General features: G+C 42.7%; 1 protein-coding gene and 2 non-coding genes across 8 annotated transcripts; all 3 read left to right on the top strand.

Annotated features, from left to right (window-relative positions):
- Positions 1-4,703: 4,703 nt before the first annotated feature.
- On the top strand, positions 4,704-27,127 carry ATG16L1 (autophagy related 16 like 1). 6 transcript variants are annotated; one of them, XM_074154208.1, is made up of 19 exons: positions 4,717-5,042; positions 5,949-6,042; positions 8,340-8,445; positions 9,954-10,027; positions 10,231-10,482; positions 11,359-11,424; positions 13,952-14,041; positions 14,775-14,831; positions 15,030-15,077; positions 15,784-15,886; positions 18,457-18,562; positions 18,681-18,751; positions 20,748-20,819; positions 22,589-22,709; positions 23,557-23,662; positions 24,170-24,319; positions 24,716-24,763; positions 25,129-25,230; positions 25,634-27,127. In XM_074154208.1, the coding sequence occupies exons 1-19, from the start codon at positions 4,928-4,930 to the stop codon at positions 25,725-25,727; spliced, it is 1,875 nt and encodes a 624-aa protein (XP_074010309.1). In that variant the 5' UTR covers positions 4,717-4,927; the 3' UTR covers positions 25,728-27,127. The 6 variants fall into 6 exon arrangements, with proteins under 6 accessions (XP_074010312.1, XP_074010309.1, XP_074010311.1 ...); XM_074154209.1 differs by having other exon boundaries at positions 4,928-5,042; positions 13,955-14,041; XM_074154211.1 differs by lacking the exon at positions 15,030-15,077 and having other exon boundaries at positions 4,704-5,042; positions 13,955-14,041.
- Positions 16,094-16,364, top strand: LOC141468951 (small Cajal body-specific RNA 6). The gene has a single exon (XR_012463401.1).
- Positions 19,595-19,857, top strand: LOC141468952 (small Cajal body-specific RNA 6). Its single transcript, XR_012463402.1, has one exon.
- Positions 27,128-27,346: the final 219 nt, after the last annotated feature.

The raw sequence follows: 27,346 nt of genomic DNA, 5'->3' as shown, positions 1-27,346 counted from the left end.
TGACGTTCTCCTGTAGCGTTCAGAGAAGTGAAATCAAAACTGTATTCTCAAAAAAAACCCCCAGTATTTGCAGGAGACATCACAAAGACTAGTCATGAGCGTTTGCTGAGATCTGGGGGGGTTGGACTAGACGATGTCCAGAGGCCCATCCAGCCCCAACTCTTCCGTGCTTCTGTGATTACATTTAAATGAAACCATTCTGTGCCAGGGATGGTAACTGGCTACACATTGCCGTTATTATTAACACTTTATTGCATTTTTTCTCAAGGCCTGGACTAGATTACATCCAGAATAAATTAATCTCTCATATCATAAAGCATTAGATTATATCCTAACTAATAGATAAAGATGGCACACAACAGAAAATGTTTGGCTCGGGAAGGAACGAATAAGTGGGGATGGATGAAGGAGATGGGGCCCAGCAACAGGCAGAAAGGTTGCAGAAAAGCAAGTAGAGATGTTGTGGAATGAGAGGATCCAGCAGAAGGGAGGTGGGTAAAAGCTGTCTCCAATAGCAACAGGTCAAGCCAGAGACGGGAAAGAAGGAAAGACAGTGAAGAAATCGGAAAAGAAAGGAGAGACCTTTGCAGTAGAAAGGATGAAGAGTTAGGATGGAAATGATGTCTGCTCCGTGCTTCACAGCAATTTGCATCTTCACAATTATCGCTTGTAAGCACAGAGAAAATGACCAGGTGTGGTAAATGTTCCTTCTTTTCAAATGTAAACTCAAAGATCCAAAACAAAGCCTAATTTGAAAACGGAGCTTTGAAGGTAACTTGGTCCATCTTCCTTGAATATGAACATCTCAAGTTCTAAGTCAGAAGGAAGTAACTGAATCCAGAAGCCTTGCTCTCACCAGCTAAAGGAGAAGGATCATCTCATGTCTCTTGCTGATGACAGCCCTGTTTATCTCCGAGATGAGGTTTCCCTTTTTCGTGACAGCGTGCCCTCACCGACTCCTCTTCAGCTGGGGAACCAGTACGAACCCTAGGTCCTTTCTTACAGACCTCTCTGCATTCATGTCCTCAGTTCTTCCCGCCTGAGGTAGTACCTCAGGCTATACCTCTAGGAGGACAGAAGGTGCCCCAGGTGGTGGTGGGTTTAACCTCATGGCTCAGATGTTCAGACTCACCAGCTTGTGTTCCAGGAAAGCCAGTGAAGATGTGTCATGGCCTCATTTGCCTGGGTGCAGAAGGAAGTGGTCCCAGCGTTATTTCTTCTGATCCACAAGTCTGTGATGGGTGCAGCGCACGTTGGATGGCTCTGCTGGGCTCCACTACGAACGTCTCCAATGGGTGCTTGTTGTCTGGCCTGTCACCTGGCAAAGAACTGGCCCCCATGGCAGGAAGACCAATAAAATATGTTCATATTAGCCTTTGTCTTGTCTCTACACAGTCTTGCAGGCGTGGTGCAAGTATCTCTTCCTTCGCAGCGGCCAACATCTGTATTGCCTCCCCGTGTTTCCCTCTACTTGTACCTGCTGAAGAGGGTTTTTGTCCTTTGCCTTTTTTCCCCCTTTTTTCACAACGACCAAACCCGCAGTAGCCTTTCCATGGCAAGCAAAGTTTCAACCTCTATGGGTGTAGACTACAACACACTCTCATTGCAGGTACAGATCTTACTTTTCCACTGCGGTGTGAGTTTTCTGAAAAATCATTAATTTGTTGGTCGCCTCAAATTTTTATTCCCAAATTAGGCTGTTGAACAAATCGGCAGGTTTTTTTTTTTAATGAGGGTGGTAGCAGAAAAGCGCTTCAAATGGAGAAAGAAGCCACTTTCAGTCCGATCGAGCTATTTTATCAGATGTGTTCTTGTAACTCTTGTTGATATAAAAGGAGAGCAAGATGACAGATGATGACATGGAGCAGGCATGTGTTACTGGAAGGACTGCCAGAAGCTTAAGCTGAATTTAAGAAGAAAGGGGAGCTTTGTATTGGAGTGGAAAAAGCATCATTAGCAGGTATTGTAAAAAAAAAAAAAAAATCAGGATGTCCTGCCTGCTACGGAAATCATATATTACAGAAAAGCGGACATCTTTAGCAGAGTGTGATTTGTCTAAGATTCAAACACATACAAGTGACAATTAATTGAAATCCTTCCCTTGGAACAGTCTAGCAGTTATTGTAAGCAGTAAAACATATACAGTGTTTGCAGTAATTTATCTAATGCTTTTTTTTTTTCATGCCGTTTCTGTTCACACTGATTCTTTTTTCTGTCGCGCTGAAAGAAACAGCGGACAATTATATTTTTCTCCCAGTTTCAGTGAGAAAAGCCTACTCTCAAAAATGAGCTGAAGGATTTTTGTTGGAGAAGCTGAAGGAAGGCAAGTGGTTGGCAACTGAAAGGTAGTGAGAGACTTTGGGGCTGACTATATATTAAGGGCAAGGTAAAAGCCTCAGGAGAGGAGTAACTGAGCCTGATCCCTGTATTTTTGTCTTCTCCCTTTTTCTCATGCTTCATGTTTGGTTTCCACTTTCTCTGCAGAGGATTAAGATGTAGAGAAGAAGATCCGAAAGGATGAATTTCTCTCAGGAGAAAGAGTTACTGCCCTCCAAGAGTCCATAACTATATCCATAGAATTAGGACTTAAGCCTACAGTTACAAGTAATTTTACTTTTTTAAACATCTAATTTGATTTTCTGATGTATAAGCAGAAAAAAAGTAGGCTGTGTGCTTATACTTGGCCAAATTAGTTTTTGTAGAGAACATGCATAACCTTGTGTGTTGTGTACTTGATAAGACAGAGCTGTGCAGGAGCTATTATTAACTCAGCCAGCAGCGCACTCGCCTCCAGTGTAATAATCTAATGAATCATCTATTTTATTCTCTTACAATTTAATAATTGCATCTTCATTCATTTACTCAAAAGAAAAAAAAAAAAAAACAAAACAACAATTTAGGTAGTCCAAGACAAAAAGCTTTATGAATCCTGTCCAATTTCAAATTAAATTACAATAATATGGTTACCTAACACATTACTTAAGAAGTTAAGCAGTTAAAAGTAAAGCAAAGAAGCAAGCTGTTACTGATTTTTACATTTGCCAGGGAACGTGTGGTTTCTTCGCGGCGCTGGACAGGGTGTGCTTGTGCTGGGGAAGGCTGCCCTTGTAGTTCATGCTGTGTTCCAAATAATTTTTCAAAGTAATCCTATCTAAAAAAACCCCAAACCACACTTCGTTTCGCCACCCCCTTTCTTGAACAGCTGCCTCGCTCGGTAAAGCCTCGGAGCTGAGCAAGCCCTGCTGGAACTGGAGCTTGTCTTGTGGTAGGGTTTGGGGAAAAGACTGCCAAAAACCACCCAACAAATCATATTGAGGGTATCCCTGTTTTGGGCCATAGAATCATAGAATTATCTATGTTGGAAGGGACCTTTAAAATCATCCAACCATCAACCCAACTGATAAAAAACCATCACTAAACCATGTCACTAAGCACTATGTCAACCCGTCTTTTGAATACCTCCAGGGATGGTGCCTCAACCACTTCCTTGGGCAGCCCGTTCCAAGGCTTAATAACCCTTTCAGTGTCAAAATTTTTCCTAATATCCAATCTGAACCTCCCCTGGCACAACTTGAGGCCATTTCCTCTTGTCCCATCGCCTGTGACTTGGGAGAAGAGACCGACCCCCCCCGGCTACACCCTCCTTTGAGGGAGTTGTAGGGAGCGATGGGGTCCCCCCTCAGCCTCCTTTTCTCCAGGCTGAACACCCCCAGCTCCCTCAGCCTCTCCTCATAAGACTTTTATCTCCTGACCCCTCACCAGCTTCGTTGCCCATGCAGTACGTCACCCTTCTGCCACCTGTAGCTTTTTAATGTTCATTCACAGTAATTACCTTACTTTAAAGTTAAAAGGCCGAGGCGTGAACATTGGACTCATGGCAGGTGACACACGTGCACCAGTCACTGATTTCACCAAAGCCCCGTCAAAGCATCACGTACTTTGTGGCTCTGCCAGGTGACATAATACCAAAAGCTTGTGTTGTCCTTTTAGGGAAGCCATTCATGTGTATTATGAGTCATGCTTTCTCAAACTGTGTCCTCTCATCCACTCTTTTAAAAATTAGAAGTATGGTGAGAGACTCTGGTGAACCTGTGGCACTCTCCACACTCCCATCGTTGGAAAAGCGGCATTAATCGTTATCAACTTCTTTGAGAATTCCCAGATACGTCCCATCTCTACAAGAGCAAGCCGGGACTTTTCCCCCAGAGGTGACCTCAGGAAGGGCCGCGCTGTGTTTTCTTCCTTTATTTACAGCTTTACTTCTTCCTTTCGATCTGGTGTCCCCCTCGCTAACCGCGGCTGCCGTACTTACTTCGTACAGAAAAGCTCGGGGCCGCCGCCATCCCGCCCACACCGCGACAGCCGGCCCCGACAGGCGCCGCTGCCGCCTGAGGGGCGAGATGCGCATGCGCCTCAGGAGGGGCGGGTGGAGCCCTCTCAAGATGGCGGCACGGGCGGGACGGCGGCGCTCGCCCCTCTCAAGATGGCGGCAGGGGAGGGGTACAAAATGGCGCGGCGCGAGGCCCCCTCTCCTTAGAAGGCTGCTTGTCAAGTGGTGGAGGCCGACACCGCGCTTGCAGGGCGACCTCTCCGCTGCCCTGCCCGGCGAGGACGGTGAGGCTAGAGGCGGAGGCGGGCGGGAAGGCGGTGCCAGGCAGTGGCGGGGCAGTCGCTGTCGCCATTGCGGTGCGCCGCTGAGGGGTGAGGTCCCCTGACAGAGCGCGGCCGCAGCGCCATGGCGGGCGTGGGGCGGCGGCTGCGGGCCAAGCCCCGGCTCTGAGAGGACCTTCCTCGCCCCGACGCGGGCCGGGCACCGGCCTCCCGCAGCCTCCCGGAGCTCCTGCCGGCCTCCCTGCCTCCTCTCGGCCGCCCTTCGCTGGCCGGGCGGGCGCTCGTCCCCGCTGCCCCTTCCCGCCGCGCCGTGGAGATGGCGTCGGGGCTGCGCGCCGCCGGTTTCCCCCCGTGGAAGCGGCACATCGCGGCGGAGCTGCGGCGGCGGGACCGGCTGCAGCGGCAGGCCTTCGAGGAGATCATCGGGCAGTGTAAGTGGGCAGCGCGGCTCCCTCGGCCGGGCCCAGGCCGAGAGGCGGTTTTCTTCTCCCCCCTCCCCATCTCTCCCTCAGAAAGGGGGAGAAACGCGGTGGTCAAGGGCCTCCGAGGCCTCGCGTGTGTAATTTTCGGAAGACTAGTTGGGAGATGTTTATTGGAACTGAGGAAAGTTGGGGTTTCCACATTACCGAGGAAAATAACTAGTCGCTTCTCTCAGTTCTCTCAGGCTAAACCGGGTTTGTGCTGTGGACAGTGATTGAATGTCTAAATAGACTGCACAGTTCCCACTAAGGTCTTTGTGGAATTGAGAACAATAGTGCTATTGACCGTGTCCGTGGTCTTTTGTAAAATTTAGAGCTACTCGGAGCCCAGAGTTTTCTATCCAATGCTGACTCGCCTGTCCCTCTGCTGCTTCAGCTGTGACAGGGGCGCATGGAAATGGGGGTCACCTAATGCCTCTCACACTGAGATGCTCTGTGTTACAGGGAAAGGGGGAGGGAAATAAACCTTGGCAGGACTCTGCAGTGTTGGGTACGACCAGTTCTCTGGCAGATCTATTTTCCTTGTTGCTATCAGTTGAGGGGCTATAAAGAGACTGAACTTTGAACTCCTTCTGTTTTAGCAGATATTAATACGTTTCAGCAGCTTCTCTATTAAACTTTCATAAGACCAGTCCCCTACAGCATCTGGACTAATGAGAAATTATTGGAATTGTAGCTGAATACTGCCTTAGCCTGCTGGCATCAAAGAGGAGCTCACCTTAATGTGGTGGAGACTTACATAATGTTTGGTTATGTCACAATAATTGAAGATACTAGATCTTAGTTGGTGGAAGAAGAGGGTGGGAATCTGGTTTTGCTTTTTGGTTATCTTCCTAATTGCACTTTATGCCCTTTCAGATAACAAGCTGCTAGAGAAGTCGGACCTTCATGCGGTGCTGGCTGATAAGCTTCAAGCAGAAAAATATGACATGCAAAGCAGACATGAGATCAGGTATTTAAAATTCCTTTTCTGTCAGTCAGCTCTCTGTCATGCACACTGTAACCTAAACCATTGTTTGATGCATTACACAAACAGCTTCTACAGTAACTTGGAGTAAAACAATCTGGGAAATCTGTTGAACTAAAAATAAATTACAACTAACTCTAAACATGTGATAAAGTTATAATACATTTATAGTACACGGTGCAGAAAGATCTGACCAAGTTTTGGACAGAGAGTAATTGATTGCAAACTCAAGGTATGGAGGTGAAGCAGAATGAGCTTTTGCTTCTGACCTGTTTGCCTCCTAGTGCTTATTATGATCTGACTCTTGAAATTGTCCGATCTTACAAGCATTGCAGTGCAGCAAGAAAGAAACCAGTGTCTTGGTTTCTTTCAATCTGTGTTATCCCATAGCATGGGGAGAATGGAGAAAGTCGTGACTGTGAAGCGTCAGTCCTAAATAAGTACCATATGCTAAAAAGAATGTCTCTTCTGCCTGCTTCTAGCAGGGTTTTTTCAGGAAACTTCCTCTCTAACCTGGGAATAGCACTGTAGTGCTGTAGGCAGGGGTCGTGCTGCTTATTCTTTTGACATTTGAATCCAGAGCAAACCAGTATGCTACTAGTGTGTCCTTTGTCTGGACAGCGTGTAAATCCCAGCAGGTACAGGCTGTTGGGTTTTGCACTTGGTGGAACTGAAGAAAAGGCAGGGCTGAGTAGCTCAGAATTTCCTACTTCTGTGGGAATTGCTTCCTCTGTTGGAGCTCTTATTGCTATAAAATACAGAACTGTATGTGTGTGTCTCATTGCTTTACAAAACAAATACAGTTAAGTCTATTGTGTACTATTACTAATAAGGAAAGAGGAACTGATTTTACAGGAATTGCAGGCAAAATGTCAGTGTTTTGCCAGCAGGCTGGAGTTAACACCTGTGCAAAAGTTCTCAGAAGCTTTCTGATGACTGCACTTGTCTTGAACCACCTTTAGTTTTTGGGAATCTGATTCTGGGTGAACACTCTTAAGAGATGAGGCTGGAGTAGGTGAGGATGAGAAGAAATGCACAGAAACAGCATCTTCAAAGTAAATACTAAGCTGAACTCTGATACTGGCTTCAGTATATGACAGTTTCTTGAAACAGAATGAATTCCCTAATCCTAGATAGCTGAGTAAAAGTGCTTTTACTTCCTTTGGGCCAAGGAGGAGTATCTAGTTCTGGCTATAGATGTGTGCATGGCCAGAGTTATAGGACATGTTGCATGCCGCCACAGGACTTGGCTTCCTATCTGTTTGGACACAGTTTTTTGGAAATGCAGTGTCTTCTAGTACAGCATTAGTTCAGTGAGGTATTTTTTGTTGTTTGTTTGAGAAGAGCATTAAGTTACTGATGTCACTGGGAGACTTTTCAGCTTCTGGACTCATTTGCTGTTTCCCACTGGACTGTTATAACACAAAATGACTGCAGAAGCAGATGCTTGTAATTACCTTGTTCTGTTTGTCTGGTACAATAGTGATGAACTTACAGCTTTTAAAAGTAATAATTTTAACTTATTTAGCTGCTAACTTGCTCAAAGGCTGTGTGTGCGATATGTGTATATGCTTTTAAAAACCTGACTTCTGTTCCTGTCTTTGTACATTCAAAGACGTGAGTGATAAACATCATAATCATAGTTGTTTGGGGGCTTATATATGTGTTCTTCTGGTGTGTAGAAATTACAGATTCTGTCACAATACCACTGTGTTGTAAAACACAATTAAAAAACACCCCTAAACCTTTACACATGATGAGGCTAGAACACAGGACAACGGAGAAGCAACTTGTAACACCTGGGACTATAAACCTCAGGGCCTGGGAATATGCTCTTGGTTCCTTGGCTTTTGGTTCTGTGCCCTGTATTATGCTGTCTCCAGATATGTAGCATCTTTAAGGTCTACCAGCTCCCTCCAAAACAAATTGCAAGTGGCAAAATATTTCTACTTCTTCCAGAATCTGGAGAGTCTACTTTTAAGACTCAATTGTATTAATGTAGATTTAAGCAAAGGCTAGTTATCTTTCATTTGAGTTTGAATTCTGTTTTAGAAATGTACAGGAAGGTGAACTGAGTCCTTACTAAATTAAATTTTCCAGTACTATAAAATGGGATTTTGGTTGTTAAGTGTGGTGCGGGGAAGCTGGCTGTGGTTTAGTTTTATGAGTGACCTCTATCTCTGATATAGTATAGGGTTTGTTCTGGGACTAGCTGATCAAAGGCATGGGAGCAAATGGATTCTAGTTTGTGATATCTCTTCTTCCTGTTTCTCAAACTCCAGTCCAGGACATGATGGCACATGGAATGACGCTCAGTTGCAGGAGCTGGCACAGCTGAAGATAAAGCATCAAGAGGAGTTGACAGAGCTACATAAGAAACGTGGGGAGGTTAGAAAGTCCTCTTGTGTCCTGTACTGTTCATGCATGGGACTTCACAAACATGACCTTAATTTTACCAAGCTTAGTCATCATCATTTTTTCCTCACTTTATGTACAGCCTTTTTAAGCAACCCATGTTGATGATTAAAATAAACCAGAGATAGTTGGTCTTTCAAACTCACAGCCAGAAAATAAGAGCGTATGCTTTCAGCATAGCATGATTTTTAAGAAGTGTTTAACTTTGTTTCATGGATAGATTTTTAACTGTATTCATTAGAGGAGGAAGGAACTGATCCTGTTTAGAGGTAGTCCTACACTGGAAAGGTTTTGAATGAGCAGGGTGAGAGATGAGGTGGCTGTGTGTGGTTCTGTTTGACTCGCTCGCTTTACAGGACCACCGCTAGATGAGAGTGGACAAAAATAAACAAGCACAAGCAAAGGTTGGAAGTGCCATGGTGTTAGCCTGAAAAGGGAGTATGATTCACATCGATGCAATAGAGAGCCCAGGAGTCCCATTAGTTAGGAGGGTTGGCCCTGGAAGAGAGGAAAATCCACTTTTTTTTTTTTTATGGGAAGATGTGGATGCTTCACTGGCAGAATTAAGTTTTTAAAAACCGCAGAAGTGGATTGAATGAGTCCAGGAAGTGGTACCCAAATAGTACTGCAGATTTTGATGGGGAGAAGGTGGGAGTGACCTGGAAAAAGTTAACATGCTCCTTTGATCACACCTCACTGGATTGTGGAGAAGCTCCAGTGTCAGCAGTTCTGAGCCTTTCAAAGAGGAGACAGCTTTCTACAGCAGGTGTCCACTGACAAACCACTGAAAATTCCTTCTTTTCCTCACCTCATACACTAAGCCATCTACCGAGGCAGGCACTCCTCTTGAAACTCAGGTCTTCCTTCTTCCCAGCAGCTGAGGCTCTGCACGCTGTGGGGCTGGCTGCTGTCACTGACTGGGGAGCTGGGAGCTGCCAGAAGCACCTCGTTAGTGTTGGCCTCTGCCCCTCTATTTCCTGTGCGCTGCAGAGATTCCACTGGCAACTTTCTGTGTGTGAAAACTCTGCATGAAACCTGTGTCTACAGTATATGAGCTACATGTCTCCTGTAATGGCTGTCCTGGCCATAACAGGAAGACTTGTTGCTTGGTTGCTGGTATTTGTTTGTTGGTGTACTTAGTTAGCAATTTTTAGTTTCTGTATTGATTTTTCCACTACTTTAAAACATTATTTTTCTTCCTAGTGTGCATTCTGTTTGATGTCACTTTACTGAAACTTTTTGAGGGAAGAGAGTGAGATATCAAAGGACAGTAGCTTTTTGACAACTCATTTTTGAAAGGGGATTCCCTGATTTAACGACCTGTGTGACGGGGGCAGTAAACAGATCTATATAGAAAGCTGTGAAGGAAAACCTGAAAGTTACGCTTCGTGCTTGTAATGCTAGATTGGTCTGTACTCTCACTGATTGCTGCTCGGTGTGTGATACCCAATTGACATCCCTGCATTTTCTTCTCTCCCTAGTTGGCCCAGTCTGTAATTGATCTGAATAACCAAATGCAGCAGAAGGACAAAGAGATGCAGATGAATGAAGCAAAGTGAGTAGGAACTCTTTTGTCTGTGTGGTTGGTATGAGACCCGGACTTCTGGTTGAGTTATTTATTAGCGTTATGATATTCTCTAGGAGTCCTAGCCATGGGCTGAAAATGCCTTTGTTAGGCATTGTGTGAGTAGCACAAAGAAGATAATATAGGTCCCAAAGGAGATCCTCATTGTTTTGTATATTTTGTTGCCGTTTCAGGATTGCAGAGTATTTGCAAAAGATCTCTGAACTGGAAACTGAGTGCCAGGAATTGCGTAGCAAACTGCAAGATCTTGAGCGAGCTAATCAGACACTGAAAGATGAATATGATGCTCTGCAGATCACCTTCAATGCCTTGGAGGAGAAACTAAGGAAAACGACTGAAGACAACCAGGAGCTGGTCTCGCGTTGGATGGCAGAGAAAGCACAAGAAGCCAATCGTTTGAATGCAGAAAATGAAAAGGATTCAAGGTGAGATTGATGACCTCTATTTGATAAGCTACTTCCCAATATATTTTTGAGTACTTATGAGTGCATAGGATAAAACCAGTTTTAGTTTTGATCCGAGATCTCTGTTCTTGCACAACACAATGAGAGTCCAGAACTTTGTGTTCCTTCTTCTGGCCAACGGAGACGGATGCTTTCTGAAAACATTCCTGTCTTTTAAATTAAGAAAAGATGTTCTTTTGTTTCTTGAGCAACATTTAACTATGGCCTGAAGATCATAAGTCAGTAGAAACTGGGGGTTTTGCTGGTACTAGATTTGAACTTCTCTTGTTCATACTACTCTTAGATTTATCCTTTTTTAACTTAACTAACTTAGGTGTTTTTTGCATTCTGCTAAAAGGAGCAGCTGCCATGAGACTGAACTAAGTATAACTTGCAAAAATAAGTTTATATGGGTTTTTTTTCCTTGCAAAATAATAATTTTTCTTATTCTTCTGAATTGCTTCAGCTTCCTTGCCAGCTAACAATACTTGGAGACTAAAAGCTGTAATACAAGACTCATAGTAATACTTGGCAGTTTAGTATCATCTTTACTAACATAGTCATTGTTTTTGTAAGTTCTTGCACTCCAAGCAAATATGCATTCACATGCATTATAAAGGGCTGTAGGTACACTTTGCCGTATTGCCCCACTTGATTGATCTTGTCCTTTGCTGTTCACAGTCTCTCCTGCACTGAGTATCTTGAAAATCAGGATAAAATTACGGCAGTGGTCCGATTTTTTTTTTTTTTTTTTTTTTTTAAATCTTATGAAGCCCATCAAAGCTGTGCAGGGTAATTTGTGGAATGGAATAAAGAAAGTTGTGGGTTTGTTTTTTTTAAAATCTATCATCTTCTTAGGAGACGACAAGCCAGGCTGCAGAAGGAGTTAGCAGAAGCTGCCAAAGAACCCCTGCCTGTTGAACCGTAAGCAGTCTTGATTTATAGAGTCTCCTTCATCACTTCATGCTTCAGTTTTATGCAGATGCATGATAAATGGTATCTTTGTTATTTCTAAATTTGGTGATGTAGAGGAGCGTTTAAACTTTGATGTGAAGTCAGAAATGTACAGTAACTCTCCCTACTTGAACTTCCAGAAGAAGGAGCTCTGTTATGACTAAAAATAGATGCTTGGACTGTAAGTCCTAAGAATGGTTCATACAGTGAATATATATTCTTATCTCAGCATAAAAACATTTGTTATGTGGTGCCTTTGGTCTTCAAAGTAGTTCTTCAATCATGAAACAACATATTCTGAAGATGCCCATGTTTGTAAGTGTTAGACTACAAATACAGTCAAGGATTTCATGTAGGAACAGGTACGGAGTGAATTAAGGTGGGTGAAAATACATTGATCACTTCCATACTGGGAGAGATTTATTAAATAAATCTCTAGTCTCTTGTTTTTTCACTGCTGTGTTTACTCCTGGGTGGTATTTAATCAGCTGAGTGGGCAGTTGATAGTATAGGAGCTTTGCACCAGGTTGATAAGGTTATTGGCACTTGTGTTAGCCAAATCCAGAAAAAGCTGCACCTGCTGCATTGTTACTGGAAACTGGTGAGACAGTGTTCAGAGCACAGTGCCAGCGCAGTGTGCAGGCTTGCTCTTGATATGTTATTTTTGTGTTAGCATGTAATCTGTGCTGCGTGTCCTTGCATGTGACAGGAGCGATGTGCCTGCTCTGTAAGAGGGCCCACAGAAGGCTGGGGTGGGTAGGAAACGCGTGTGTTAGGGGAGTATGAGAGAGCTTGTAGCGTTTGAAAGAAAAATTGAAACTGCAATTAATAATACAACTAGCTAGCACAATTTGCTTTGCAATTATTTTTTCTTAAGAACTGTTTAAATGCTTCAATTCCCTTAGCTTATTGAGGTGGGACTCTCCATGACAAGATTGCTGCTGACCTCTGTGTCGCAGGCCAGTGGACAGTCCCCAAGCCAGAGGACAGTCTTCCCAGCTGTGATATTCTCAGAATAGTGATATCCCTTTTATCCACATTATCTGATGTAAATGCACACAGAATTTCTTAGAATATTAAACTCTTCAATAAATAATGTTGCACTGAGAGGGGAAACACACATGTAAAGTCTCTGGCCACTTTCTCTGTTAAGCTTCTTCCTCTCCATTACCCAGAGTGAGACCTTCCTATCTTAGAGCTGAGCTCAGAGGCAGCTGTAGCACAACAGCTTGAATATTTTACTTCCTGTTGTGGTGGGGATGATGGTCTTGGTGTTTCATAAATAATTTGGCAGGAGGCACCAAGAAGTTAAAAAGAAGCCTGTTTAAAAAAAAAAAAAAAAACTATCTAGAAAATAATCATTTCTGTAAATTACTCAAACTCTGCTTCACAGCTGTTTTTGATTCCTTTTAGATTTCGTAATGTTAGAGGGTTTGTGCTGTATAAATTTGCTGCTTACTGAAGGGGAAAATTACAGCATTTCAAGGAGCGTGCTCTGGTGTTTGTATTCACTTCAAAAATATGCTAAATTAACATGGAAAATTTTTTTTTTTGCTACATACAATTTTAATAGCTCAAACTTTATTTTTTAAAAAAGAAATCTCAGCAGAATTTGATAGTGTTTTATTGAAATATCGGCCTGATACTTTCAATCAGATTATGCGTTTTCTATAGCCTTTTAACATATACTGTCCTCCAAAATCTTAGAACTTAAGGTGCAGCTATGTTCTGGAATGAGAGATTAAAACTGGTCCCATTCTCTTCAATTCTTTTGCAACTCAGTGTGAGGAATTGGTTTATTCCAACTTAGATGCTGAATTTAAACTTCCTGTTCAGTCAAATGGCATCAGGTTGATGGAGTGTGTTTAAAAATAATTTGTCCTGCAAAATCAGCAGTGGAGGAAAAATTCATCATTGAAGGAAAAAATACTAGACTGTCAGAGCCCATGATGACTAATGGGGAAAAACCTTGTAGCATTAGCTGAGTAGTTTAACTGGATTAATTTATGGTATATGTATTGGAATCTCACACTTCCAATGCTTTAATGAAGTGTACCAAAACATCCTTTGTACTTAATGGAACAACATCTGAAGTACACCAGTATAGAAGGTATCTGGATGTCTTTGTTGTGGATGAAGAAGGAAAATTCAAACTCTTGTGCTTTTTTTTAATACTTCCTTCTTTTGGAACAGCAAAAAAGGTGCTGTGAAAATAGAATATCACCTGTATTTGGGGTTGCAATATCTCGTGTTGCATATACTTGTTTTCAGACATTGTATGCTGAATGTAGTATCTCTGGCAGTGATGACTAGATCAGTGTTTGTGTTGTCTGGACCTACCTACCTGCTACTACAGCTAAGTTAACCTAGATGCAGGTTGGGTGCAGACACCAACAGACCCTGGAACAGTGTCGTCCATTTGTTTCATGTACCTCAGTGGGTGGTTCCCATAGGAAACTCTGGCTGATTGAAAATGAGGTGTTTTCTCTCACTTCAGCAGGGATGATGACATTGAAGTGCTTGCAGATGAAACCTCTGACACAGCTGAGGAGACATCCCCAGTGCGAGCTGTTAGCCGAACATCCAGGTTTGTAGACCAAGAGATTTTTGTATCGTGTCATTGAGGAAGAACAAGGGACATAAGAGTTAGAACAATGTTGGGAATGTTATTTACAGTTTTTACTTATCTTTAGCTGGAACACAGTTTAGTATTTCCACCAGAGCATGTGCTGTGTTTTCTGTTACCATGCTCTAGGTACGCTCTGTTTTTCCTTTGCTGTTTTTAGTAGATTAAACTATTGTCTGAAAAAAATCTGCCTAATCTTAAAAACAAAGGTTTAAAAACAAAATAGTCGATAAAATGGGTATTGCAGTACCTGTTGTATCATATGTTTGTTACTGTACAAGATATCGATGTGACTTTACGAATAGCCATGTGTTTTGGTTTACTGAAATGCTGAAAATAATCTTCACCTAGATTAAATGCATCTTTTTCTTCCTCTAAAATAGCAGTGAGTGAAAAGTAAGAGGTAGTTACACGAGAGCATGGATTGATGTGATTGAAACTTCAGACTTGGCAGATTGTTATATCTAAACCCAGTAATTCACAAGGTGGAAGTAGAAGGAAACTTCACTCGCAAATCATGCTCTGAGTTTTAGTTACTGGTGACTTTTGAACTGATGCCTGCCTTTGGTGTTTTCGGACTGGGTCTGCAGGGGAGGGCGTCTTTCCGGAGACTTGTTGCTGTGAAATGTGTTTGTATTGATCTTTATGTGGAGAAGCTATTCATGAGGTTTAAACCTGTCCTCCCCTCCTTCAGTAAGCGACTCTCCCAGCCAGCTGGAGGCCTTCTGGACTCTATCACTAATATCTTTGGGTAGGTTAGAACACTTTCACCTCTTTGTTTTTGTATATTGGTTTCAATGTACACCAAAATCTTGGTGATGCAGGGAATACAAACAAATAATTTCAGCTTTTCTTCTAGCTTCTGCCTTTTTTTTTTTTCTTTTTTGTTCTCCTCAACTTCCTGTTTCTTCCATCTTGCCGTGTGCTGACCTCTGACCTTTCCCTCCAGTCTGTCTGAGTCTCCCCTTTTGGGACATCAACCTTCTGATGCTGCCAGGTGAAAACATTATCCGCTCTTAGTCCAGCATGTGAATGTATTCCATTGAAGTAGCACAGAACCCAGCTGCATTATCCTGATTAGATTCCAGATATTGATAACACTGGCTAGAAACTGTCTGCAGTTAAAGAGGCAATGAGCCCCTCTTTGTGGAGAGAATACATGGGGTTTGCTATTACTTTCCACTGCACTTTGCTCCTTTAATAGGGTTATTTTAAAATAGGTCGTTGGGTTCTGTGCTTAGTATCCAGAGTGGAGCCAGTCCTTCTAAGTCAAGCTCTGTATTATGTGGACGGTCTTTGCTTAAATGGTGCAGCCCCGAGCTTTTGAATGGAGTGTTTTGCTGCAATGGTGTTGAGTCTCTCCCTAGGCATAATGATGGAGTTGCAGTCTCTCCAGCTGAGCACAGCTGCAATCACTCCCATGTTTCCCTTTCCTATTAAAAAAAACCAAAAAGGTCCGAAATGAGGTCAGTAATCAGCTCAGGTAACTTACTGGCATACTGTGAAATATATAAAGCCATAAGTGGATGTAGTGCTATATGACAAATGTGACTTTTGAAAGATGGGATAAAAAGAAAGTTAAAACTCCCCATTTTTTTACTCACTGTACAGTGTAGTTAAGTGGCAGGTACAGATCTGGATGAACTCAAGAGAAACAGCATTCACTTCTCATTTTAAAATATTTCTACTTTGTTTCATCTCAGGAGGCGTTCTTTGTCTTCGTTTCCTGCTCCCCAGGATAATGTAGAGCCACATCCAGGTGCCAGTAAAGAAGTGAGAGTGCCCACTACTGCCATATGTGTCTTTGTAAGTATAGAAGGAATTCTCGGTTTTACCGTTGCTTTTACTGTCTTTGGAGGAAGTGAATCCTATCTATGTGGGAACTGATCTCCTGAAACTCTACTAACATCACCAAACAAGAAAGAATTTTTGATTTGGTAGCACAGTTCATCCCATTTAATTCTTAACCCAAATGCTTCTCAGAGCCAACGTGCTTGGTGTCTGTCTTACTGAGGTCGATGATGATTAGTAAAAGGTCTGAGGGCACAGGGGAATTGCACTCCATTACCCTCTTGGCTCCCAGCAGTCCCTGTTCTGTCATGCCATAGTAGAGCTATGATTGAGGAAGTGACTGCTGACAGTTTGGGATTAATTCGGTTCCAGTTCTCCGCAGTGAAGGGAGTTGTGGCACTGAATGTCATCCAACAGAACTGGTTAAAAGGAGCTTGTGGTAGTGGAGTGTCTTCATTTGTTGTGTGTGATCTCAGGTTTTCAAGCTGAGACCTCCTCTATGCATTGTTTTGGCCTCACAAGGCCAAGCTTAAATTTCTGTGAAGGACATCACCTTCTGAATGAAAGGTATTGTGGTAAATTATCTTGTAACACAGCTACTTGTTTGAACATTCCTCTTGAGCTTTCTCAGGCGCTCCAGTGCTGGATGTGGGTATTTCATGGATATGAAATGACTTATTTTTTTTCATCCAGAGTATCAGAATGGCTCACTGCAGCACGGAGGCTTGTGTGTTCCTAGCATGCCCTGTTACCACCTTCTCTAGTGGAAGCCATGGGGTGGAGGGAATAGCAATGTAACCTTAAGTGAGAATAGGGTCATAACTGAAGTGACAGCCTGGAGCTGGCTTGAATAGGGAGCATCAGAGGAGGTGTTTGTGGCTGCAGTATGTGTTGCAACCTCTCTCCTGTCTACAGCAAGCACAGTTGATCAAGAGACGTAAATCTGGCTAATTTAATCATAAAAGGTATTGCAAAGCTATATATGTGAGGTTTTCAAGAACCATGTGAGAGGTTATGTTGTTTTCACTGTTCTCTTGATCTTCTGTAATGACATCTGAACTTCCAAGAGCAGCGCAGCCGTCCTTCCCAGTCTGGAGGGGCAGACTATGGTAAACTATGCTCACCCCTGGTCTTGTTGAAACAGGGAATGCTGCCCCATTCCTGATCCCCATCTTGCAGCAGGAGTAGGAGCAGCTGCAGGAGTAAGCCCGTCAGACTGTGGCAGTATGGATGTGATCTGTGGTTAGCACTGCAGTATTAGAAGAAAAAAGTCCCTACTTATTTCATGGGAATCCACATCCTCCTTCTGGAGGTGATCTGTGTTATGTTTGGAGCTAAACACAGTTTGTTTTAGCTCCTGTGTTTGGTGGGGTGCGAGGACATTTCTGGGTCCAGCAAAGCATTCCAGGAATGAAGACAAGGACTTTGTGCCAGAGGTTTGGCAGGTACAGGGAGCAGACTGGCCTCACTTCTGGAGAGATGAGTAGAAAAGGCTCGGGAAGGTGGAGGTCACTTGAGCCATCATTCTTGGGCATAGTTTCTAGGCTAGGCCTTTGACCAGTTTTGTTCTGAATGGCTCTTCTGCACTTGTAGAAAGATCAGATTTGAAGTGTGATGACCCATAAATATGAGCTGGCAAACCAAGTTCAAGCAACAAGTTCCAGAGAAATACAAGTTTCCAGGAAAAACTGATTTTGAAAGACCAGTTACTGAAAATACTTAAAAAGGAATGCAGCAAATGAATTAAGAATGTGGTACTAATACTTTGTGGGTAAGTAGTATAAAGCTGTGAAATTAACAGGGGGAAAAAAAAGAAGGAATCTTAAAATTCTCATAGGTTTTAAAAGGTTAAGAATCACTATTAATGGGCCAACTCAAGCTTCAAAACACTAAGCTGTGATCAGGCAGGGGTGCAGGGATGTCACTGCACCTGCAGATGAGCAGCCACAGCTTAAGGCCAAGTTCTCTGTGAGAAAAGGTGCTGTTCAAAGTTAAACTGTGCTGGTACTACTTAATTGCCAAGATAAAGTAGCTGTTGTTACCGGTACACTAAATGAATGCAGTTAATCTGTTACACTGTTTTCTAGCAGACTTTCCTAAGTCAAGGCTGATTGTGTTCTCTGGTTGCATGAACTGATTGGATCATGTTCCATGGCTGGCTCTAGATGGAGAAATGAAAAGTTAGTTTTCTTGTACAGCGTATCACCTGTTAATGCTTTCTGTCCTGTCCTTTCCTTAATCTTTTTCTGGTGTAACTTTAAAGGCCTCACCTTATAAAGCCTAAACTTACGAAGCATTGTAAGGCTTCTGGCAGTTTATTATCACTGTTGAGTCCTTGCTAGTGTTGTTCTTTATATGCTTTTGTTTTCTTTTCTTTAGATAAGGATCAGCCTTTTTGCTCTGTTTGTACATCATCAGCCATAGTAGAGTTTCAGTCTGTGGCTTTGTTTCCTATATACTGCTGAAAGATCTACAGTTGTGGTTCTGTATAACCTTTAAGTTCTGTAGCTTTCTAATCTGTGGGGTTTTTTTGGGTCTGTGCTAATTCCATTTTGGGTGGCTGTTCTGTTCCTCCCACTCCTCAGGATGCACATGATGGGGAGGTGAATGCAGTGCAGTTCAGCCCTGGCTCCCGGTTACTAGCGACAGGAGGCATGGACCGGAGGGTTAAGCTTTGGGAAGTCTTGGGAGGTAAACCTTTTGCTTTTGGGGTATGGCGGGATGGTGAACAAACTCGTATGATAGTGCACTTTGTGTCAGCTTCTGTTCTAATCCATTGCTTAAGTTTTGTTCCTCTTTCTCTGTGCAGATAGGTGTGAGCCCAAAGGGTCCCTCTCTGGCAGTAACGCTGGGATTACAAGCATAGAATTTGATAGTGCTGTGAGTATCTGTGCAATATCCACTGTTTGTGATTGGGAATAAAGTAATTGAATTATGTTGTGCTCTGCTATCGATTTCCATTCTAACACTGAAAAGTTACCGATGCTATGTAAATACAGATATAAGAACTTCCTGGAGTGAGACATTCAACAGAAATGTTCAAATGTATACCTTTATGCTGACCCAGGCTGGTTTGGCAGGAGGCAAGTGGGTGCATTTCCCAAATCTCCAACTTGACACACACTTTCACCCTCAAAACATCCTCCATATAAATACATAAACAAATCCATTGCATGTGGGCAGTTCTTGCATTTCTTTGGACAATCACCCTGATTTGCTGACATCTCCCCATGTTTGCATTTATCTGTTTGGACCATTGATCTGTGGCAGTCAGAATTTGTAAACTGTTTACAGCATGGTAGTTGATGAGGTGAATAACAGTTTTTTTTCTTATATTTAAATTCGGCGGTATCTGTGGTGTTGATGGTAAACAAATTATGTTTTTTTTTGATGCTGCTTACTTCAGCTGCAGCTTTTTTCTGATGAAATAGCCAACTACTTAGGAGAGTAACTGCAGATAGTTCAAAATTGTACAAAAGATCTTTATCTGATATGCTGCAGTCTGTAATTCTCATTTTTGGTTTATGGTTCAGAAGATGATATGCAGCTCAGACATTGGCTGTTATGGGCTATTAGATAAAATTACAATAAAATACAGTAGGCTTTGTCTAAAGTAAGAAATTAGTCTTCAGCTTCCCACTAAAACTGGCATAACAGCACAGAAGAAGCAAGTACACCGAGGCTTTACTTCTGTGAAGTTTATTCCCATAAGTGCTCCGCTGAGGTCTGTGATGAACAGTAAAAGGTCTGATTATCCATAGGCTGGTACTTCCATGACCTTTTCTCCCAGCAGTTTCTCACCAGTCACGGCACAGTAATGGTGTGACTGGCAGAGTGTGTGCTGACAGCTTGGGATGTGTTCAGTTCATGTTAACCTGAAGTGTTGGAGACATGACTGGGATCAGCATCCAACAGTCTTACTTGAAGGAGTTTGGGGTCTTGGATCATTCTAACTGGATGTGTGATCTGACTTTTCTGCTGAGACCTCTCCCCTAACGCGGTGCTTTACTGCAGAGACAGTAGACCAAAGTTGACATAACTTCTTCCATTTGGTGATTCTATGTGCTAAACTTTATTGATACACACCCAAAAAGATCCTACCTCTGGATACTGACCAGCTCATTAGAGATTTGCTGGCACTGTTATTCTGCAGGACAAACTAGGTCTGATTTTGGCAAGCTGCTTGAACACATTTGAGGTGAGAACTGCCTGAGGTGAGGTGCTAACGGGCTTTAAGGATTCTGGAAAGTCTTTTGAGAGGGACACCAGCACAAACATGAATCATATGGCATCCATTCTCTCTTATGGATGACTTGGAAGAGCCCTAAGCCTAAAGCCACGAACAAGTCAATTTATGTCTCCTTGGACAGATTTAAGTTTTGGAATCTTAGTTTAAAATGCTAGAATTGCAATGAAAATTGCAAGAGTTGGACTAATTCCACTCAGGCCTATCTAAGCAGTGGGGGTAGATGATGTAGGGCTTTTTCCCTGTGAAAAATCAAAAAAGAGGGGGTGGAAAAAGCCACAATAGATGAGGATACATTAGAACCCGTTTCCTCACTGCAGGAGAAGGGAAAGGAGAACGTCCTTTTTGGTCTGGTTGTTGTTATTCTGTTTATCTGTAGACATGATTCTACAAATCACTGTCATGTTTTAATGGTAAAAAAAAAAGCGCAATAACCTTTTTGGAAGTTCTTATACCAGCTTTCCTTAGTATATGCTACTGGGGTTTTGGTTTTGTTTTGTGTTTGGTTTTTTTTTTTTTCCCTTGGCAGTATAGCACTAATATGGTTTTAATGATTTATTTGAAATACTTTTGAGTTTAATTTGCTTATTGACTTGCAGAGGTGGTTTTAAATCAATTTTGTGTTCACAGGGTTCTTACCTCTTAGCAGCTTCAAATGACTTTGCCAGCAGAATCTGGACAGTTGATGACAATCGGTTACGGGTGAGTCTCTTGAAGGCAAAGCAGTGCTCAGGCTGTTTCAGTCTTGTATTTTCAATTTTGTCTAATGGGGACGTGGTAATTTTGGAAGTTGGGCATTTACAGACACTTTCAATAGTTCTTTCTGTTTACAGGATATTTGTTTCTCTTAAGGGTCTTCACAGCAAGACCTAAAACACAGTATTAGTCTCTGCACAGCCTGGCAGGAAACTCCAGTTACTGCATATTTTCACAATACAGCCCCCACCGCTAGCAAAACCTTACCATGTAAACCAATACACCTTTGCATCCCCCTCTGTGACAATTTAAATGCTTCTTACGGTTTATGGAGAACCACTTCAATGTTTTAGCCTCAATCCAAGGGAAGGACTGCTGAAGAAGGGTTTGTGGAAGACAGAGAGGGTTTGCTTTTTTGTTTTAAGTCAGGAGCAGCGTTTTTGAAATGGAGTCCTTTGCCTAGCTGTAAAAGCAGCAAGCATAAACCTCCTTGACTTTATTCTCAGTGTCTTTTGAAAGATTCCTCCTCTCCTCCCAACTCCTTTGTACTCAGGTTCCTCTCCAGTGTGTAGCTCTAATCTAAAGAAGGATTCACCTTTGACCAAAAGAAAAGTTTCTCTTCAGCTTTTAAAGAGCTTTTTTAATTGTTATTCCTATGTATGCTTTTCCTCAACTTCTTATTTTAGCAAGATGCTGCATTGATGTTCTGAATCTTTTGACATTTCACATGTCAGTTATAACCTGCAGTTGCATTGTAATTCATGGGGTAGTTCTCGGTGTGGAGATGTCAGGTCTTATTTAGGAAAGCGAAGAATGTCAGTTCATTTGGCTGCAAAGCCTACTACTGGATGTGAATTAAAGTGAGTACAAGTTTAGCAGACTGTAGATTACTCACTACAAAAAGTTAGTTATCCCTGCAAACATCCATATGGCTTCATGGTATCTTTCTGTAATTTTTTTGGTGACTACCAGCTTTGGGTGAGTGCATTCACTGTTGACTGAGACAAAATAGTGCATTATTTATTTTGAGTATATGTGGTATGGATTTGTCATGGCTTGCATGCATGAGCATGAGGCAGTGAAGCTGAAATCATGGTAAATTTTGCCACAAACTCCCTACTTAAATGCAAATATCTGTATGTAATGACTGTGCAGCAAGAGCAGAAGAGAGATGCAGAGTGAAAATTTAGATCCTCCTTTCTGGAGTTTGTGTCCTTTCCTAAGACAAAGTGGTCTTTATGGGATGATTCTTTCTTTCTGAGTTTGTGTTCTGTATCAGGTTTGTGGTTTTTCCAAACTTTGTTCTCATTCCTTTCCATTCTTCAGAGTTTTTCGTTTCCCGAGCTCAGATTGCTTTGTGTAATTTGATAGTCCTTTTGAGTTTTAAAAAAAGCAAACAACTGTATACCAAAGACTTGTCTTGTTTTTCGCAATTTTTACTTCAGTCATTCATTATCTATTTTGTGATTCAGTACGCAAATATTCAGCAATTTGCAGTGAATGTCGTTCCTGTTCTGCTCAGCCCCACAGAATCCTCCCCCTGCAGTTACAGAAACTGCTGCAGGTAGTTTTTCCGAGATCTCTGGTAGTCTCGGTGTTCAGACTTGAAGATGTTAATCTCTGTTTGACTATAATCTATTTTTTTCTCCAACAATGCAAACTATGGTTTAAGGTTGTCTTTGAGTTGTTAAATAGCAGAACTAGTAAGCTATGAGGAAAGGGGAGCAAGTGGAGCTGTGCAATGGATTTTCACCATGTAAATCTCTCGTCCTCAGCACACCCTGACAGGTCACAGCGGTAAAGTTCTGTCAGCCAAGTTCTTGCTGGACAATGCGCGCATTGTTTCGGGAAGTCATGACCGGACCCTCAAGCTCTGGGACCTCCGCAGCAAAGTCTGTAAGGAAACCTAATTTCTGTCTTTCATCTGTGTTCTGTGCTTCTTCTGAATCTAAATGGAAGTCTGACATCAGCCAGATTATTTCATCTTCTTGCTAGTATAAAAAAGCAAAAACTAGCAGCCATGCAATCTTCTGTTGTTATTAAAATAATTGGTTTCCTTCTGGTTGTTACCTGGAATCAGAAGAAGTCGTCCTGTGTATGCAGGAAGCACTGTTAATGCTATTACATGAGCAGCAGCTGTGTTCTGTGAGTGTTCTTTGTTTACCAGTCTGGGGGTGGGTATTTTAGTCTTCCACTAAAAACTTGGAGCCAGGTCAGAGTTTTTAACCCTGAGCTGGATGGAAATGTCTCCTGGAAATGTACCAAAAACTTCATCTCAAATGAAGGAAATGCCAGGATCCAGATTTTTGTGGGGGAGAAACGCCTTATTTCCTTGGCTTTTCTCCTATTGATGGCTCTTAAACGTGGTTGCACTGGGAGAGAAGCTGAGATTCAAGGTTACCTTGATACCTGGACTGTGAACATAGGTCAAGGAGACAGTTTCATATTGTTTAACAGTAGCAAATTATAGCTGTCTAAATACGAAGTGGAAGTAAAGCAGCTGTCATGGGAGCATTTAAAGGGATATTAGCCACAGCAAAGGAGATTGAGAAGGGCAGAGAGGTTGTTGAAGACTTAAGTCAGGATTATTCTAAGACAAGAGTTTGTCTGCCCTGTGGTGCTCCTTGGACACTGCTCTGTGTGGCCACTGCGTGTGTGGTGTAGTGATTATTTTTCTGTCTCTGTTTTCAGCAGTTTGTACAGTATAAATTCCAGTGTGTCACCATTGGTTTATCCTTTTTAGGTATAAAAACAGTGTTTGCAGGATCTAGCTGCAACGACATCGTGTGTACTGAGCAATGTGTAATGAGTGGACATTTTGATAAGAAAATTCGTTTCTGGGACATCAGGTAAAACTATTGTAAGAGAGCTCATAGCCTAGGAATGGTTATGGGATTGCAGTCCAAGTATAACCTGAGCTAGGGAACTCTTCCTGAGCTTGGAAGCTAATGAGACTCTTACAGGAGTTGTAGAAGGCCATTAAAATAGACTTTTGTTACTACTATTGTACTATTTGGGGTTGGGATTTTTTTTGGGGAGAGATCCCATTTCTTTTCTGAAAAGGCTGTCTGCTTCCTTGTAAATACGTTGCAGTGGTCAGTACTTGCCATTCTAGATGTTATTTAGTTTTTTTAGAGGGTGGGGTTGTGAGGAAAGTAGTGTCTAGCTACTGGCTGGAAACTTTATCCGCAAAGCCAGATCTAGTTTGGAAAAGAATCAAAATGTGAGAATAAACCAGTAATCCTTTTTCTCCTCTTCTTACACATTGGGAAAATTCAAAGTTTTGATCCAGTGGTTTGTCTTCTGGACCCTGATTTACTCTTTCTTTTTTTTTTTTTCTTCCTTTCTGTCTTTAGGACGGAAAGCATAGTAAAAGAGCTGGAGCTGCTTGGAAGAATCACAGCTCTGGACCTGAACTCAGAGCGAACAGAGCTTTTGACCTGTTCCCGTGATGATCTACTGAAGATCATTGATCTGCGGGTTGGTGCTGTCAAGCAGACGTTCAGGTGAGTGTGTTCTCCACAAGAACATTATGAATTTCAGAATTCTGGATTGTGGATTGGCCTCAGTGTTAAGAGCGTTGTTCAGCATCTCCACAGAGAGCAGTCTCCTAACTTCTTTGTCTACATGGGTAACAAAATTCTCTAGAGTGTAACAGCAAAGATCTGCTCTGGTGGATCCTATTATTTACATCTTTAAAAGAAGATGGCTTGGCTTAGAAGTCTTTGACGTAAAGAAAGGAATTTCTTCAGATGTGATTGATGGGAGCGTGTAGGAGAAATGCGAGTTGTGATAAAGGGGAAGCTGGAGCTTATTCTGAACCTTACCATGCTCTTTAGTGAAAACCTGGAATTCCATCTTTTTAAATTAATTTAAACAATTATATGATTTTAACTTTTCAGTGCCCAGGGATTCAAATGTGGCTCTGACTGGACGAGAGTTGTGTTCAGGTAAGGTCAGATTTAAGCAAGATATCTGATAAATCTTTCCCCGGTAAAAGTGAGGGATTCCTGATGCTTGGCTATGTTGTCCCTGTTTACAGCTAGGAAAACTGGGGCAGAGTTTGTGACTTGCCCAAGGCACACTCTGTCCTGACCAAGAGGTAATCTGTAGATGTTGATCCAGTGTTTTGGAAGCCTTCTGATATCAGTGTTTCACCTCTTAGTGTTAGCAGCTGGTAACACATAACTCTTAAAAGGCTGTTCTATGCCAAGTTGCTTGCTTAGGAAGTTGCGGGTGGAACGATGATGCGTGCTGATAAATTGCTGACTCGAAAAATTGTTCTCTGCCTTCTACACCTTCTCTGATCTCATAGCCCTGACGGTAACTATGTGGCTGCTGGTTCAGCTGATGGGGCCCTCTACATTTGGAATGTGCTCACTGGGAAATTGGAGAGGACGCTTGCAAAGCATCACAGGTGAGGGGAAGCTGGCCGTGTAATCTGAAGCGGGGATCCGGCTTGTGAATCCTGCTGAGCTATGAAAAAAATTGTAGTCGCACAGCTTTGCAACTTAAATTGGTGCATGAGAATTCTTAACATGCACATTCTTTGTGGATTCACGGCAGTATTCTCTAGATTGAATTAAGGTTAGGTTTGTTATTGTTCAACTTCTTAAACTGAGATACAATTCTTAAAAAGTACATTTAGTATATTCTGAAGAAACTGTATCTCTCTGAGGCTTATGAAAAGCCAGAGTCTCTTGAGAGCTGACAAAGTGCTTTTTCTTTGATAGCCAGTGCGCTGTAATATTTCATTCTGATGTTAAGTGCTGTTGTGGAATTCAGCTTTTTTGTAAACTTACACCTGGCTTCCATTTCAGTTCTTCTATCAATGCAGTTGCGTGGTCACCAGCGGGTGCCCATGTGGTCAGTGTGGACAAAGGAAACAAGGCTGTCCTGTGGTCGGAATTTTGACTGGATGGAGGGTGAAAGGCAGAGTCCAGCGTCTCTGTGTCTGGTGGTGCTGGTCCGTGGCTGAACAGAATGGAGACCCGAGCCCAGATCCATCCTGAGTCAGGATATTAACAAGCGCATGGGCTTCACTTTCCAGAGGAAAGTTCTAAAACAACAGAGAAGGAGCCCGAGTCAGAGACTTCTTACGGCCGTAACTGCACTGTGGCACTTGGACTCGGCAAAGGATTAGCTGTTCTGGATGGAGAATGCTACTTAATCATGCCTTTACATGCAGTATCTACGCTCCCAGTGGAGCTGAAGATACTAGCGGGATTCCTCACCAGACAGCTGTGCCAAATACCCTGTCACACAAATGTATCTACAGCACTTCCGAGTTGGAACTGTTGGAAAGAAGTTACCGTGTATGCTGACTTAATACATGTCCTGTCTCCTGTGTTCTGTTCCTGTGGCCTAGTTCAGGAGTGGGGTGAGAAGATTCTGAAACGTGGACGGGTCCTAGACAGTGTGAACAGCTTTTGAAGAGTCTCTCGTGTCTCTGGCAGCTCTGCCATCGAGTTATCAGCTCAGTTCAGATCTGTTCTGATCTGGACACAGGTTCTCCAGCACTGTCATGTGAACTCTTTGTGTCGGTTTTACCTGTCCTTGGGGCAATGGTCCATCCTTCAGGATGTCTGCACCCTTTTGTTAAAATGCCCTTCCACAGCTTGGGTATTGCGAAATAGGAGATTTTTAATCTTTTTATTCCACAGGCAGTTTGGTTACTGGGTGTGAGGAGAGAGAAGTTCAACTTCTGTTGTGCTGCTGTGATGAGGAATGTAGTCGTACTGTGACTTCAGTACCGGAGTATAGAAGTTTGGTCCCTTTTTCTGTTCATCCGTCCTGTCCTGGCGACTGTCAGTAGAACACAGGGGAGCAGTGGGGTTAAATCCCAAATCCGTAGTTCTGGTGCTGGCAACTCCAGGCCACTTGCCCCCTTCTTGAGCACACGTGCAATATTCCTGTTTGCGCTGGAGCCCTCTCTGTGCTACGGAGCAGCGTCTTGGCTCTGTCCCTGTTTAAGCATCCAAAAACCATGATGTGGCTGGGTGTGAGCTGCCCAGTGTAACTTTGTCCAGCCCAATCTTTCCACATCGTCTGGGTCTCAAGCCACCAGCGGTTTATTGCCTTTTTATTTGCACTTTATTTTTTTCTTTCTGATAGTGTTTTACTAAGGAAGTGTGTTCTTTGGAGGGGCTGGATTAGGGGGCAGCTGCTATAACAGGCATCTCTCTAAGCTAGCCTTTTGTTCAGACACTTTCTGCAGAGGGGAATTAGAGTATGTGGGGCAAAGTTTTTATTTATTCAGCTGCCCATAAGAACTTGATTGTAAATAAACCTGTGTTCTGCTTTTAAAACCCCACAATGCTCTGATTCATTTATTTCTCTGTGTGTGATACCTTGTTCTGAATGAGCGAAGAGGGGAACCTGAAATGTGGGTTTTTTTCTGTGCTATGTTTTCTTGATGAAATGTGGATTTGTGTTCAGCCGCATTGTGGGATTTGGTGTAGAGGGGGAAAGAGGATAATGCTCTTAGCTTGGAGCTGGACATCCCGGAGATAGAACCTGGTCTTGCCTTGTCT

The sequence above is a fragment of the Numenius arquata genome, chromosome 9, assembly GCF_964106895.1.
Source record: "Numenius arquata chromosome 9, bNumArq3.hap1.1, whole genome shotgun sequence".
NCBI classification, from domain to species: domain Eukaryota; kingdom Metazoa; phylum Chordata; class Aves; order Charadriiformes; family Scolopacidae; genus Numenius; species Numenius arquata.
Note: the sequence above shows the minus strand (reverse complement) of the source record. Positions and strands in the feature narration are given on the sequence as shown.

Excerpts from the sequence above, each read along its gene's own strand:
- ATG16L1 (XM_074154208.1), top strand. The coding sequence starts at position 4,928 with ATGGCGTCGGGGCTGCGCGCCGCCGGTTTCCCCCCGTGGAAGCGGCAC. Across the intron at positions 6,043-8,339 it reads CAAAGCAGACATGAGATCAG|TCCAGGACATGATGGCACAT; the intron begins GTATTTAAAATT and ends CTCAAACTCCAG. Across the intron at positions 15,887-18,456 it reads CTACTGCCATATGTGTCTTT|GATGCACATGATGGGGAGGT; the intron begins GTAAGTATAGAA and ends CCCACTCCTCAG.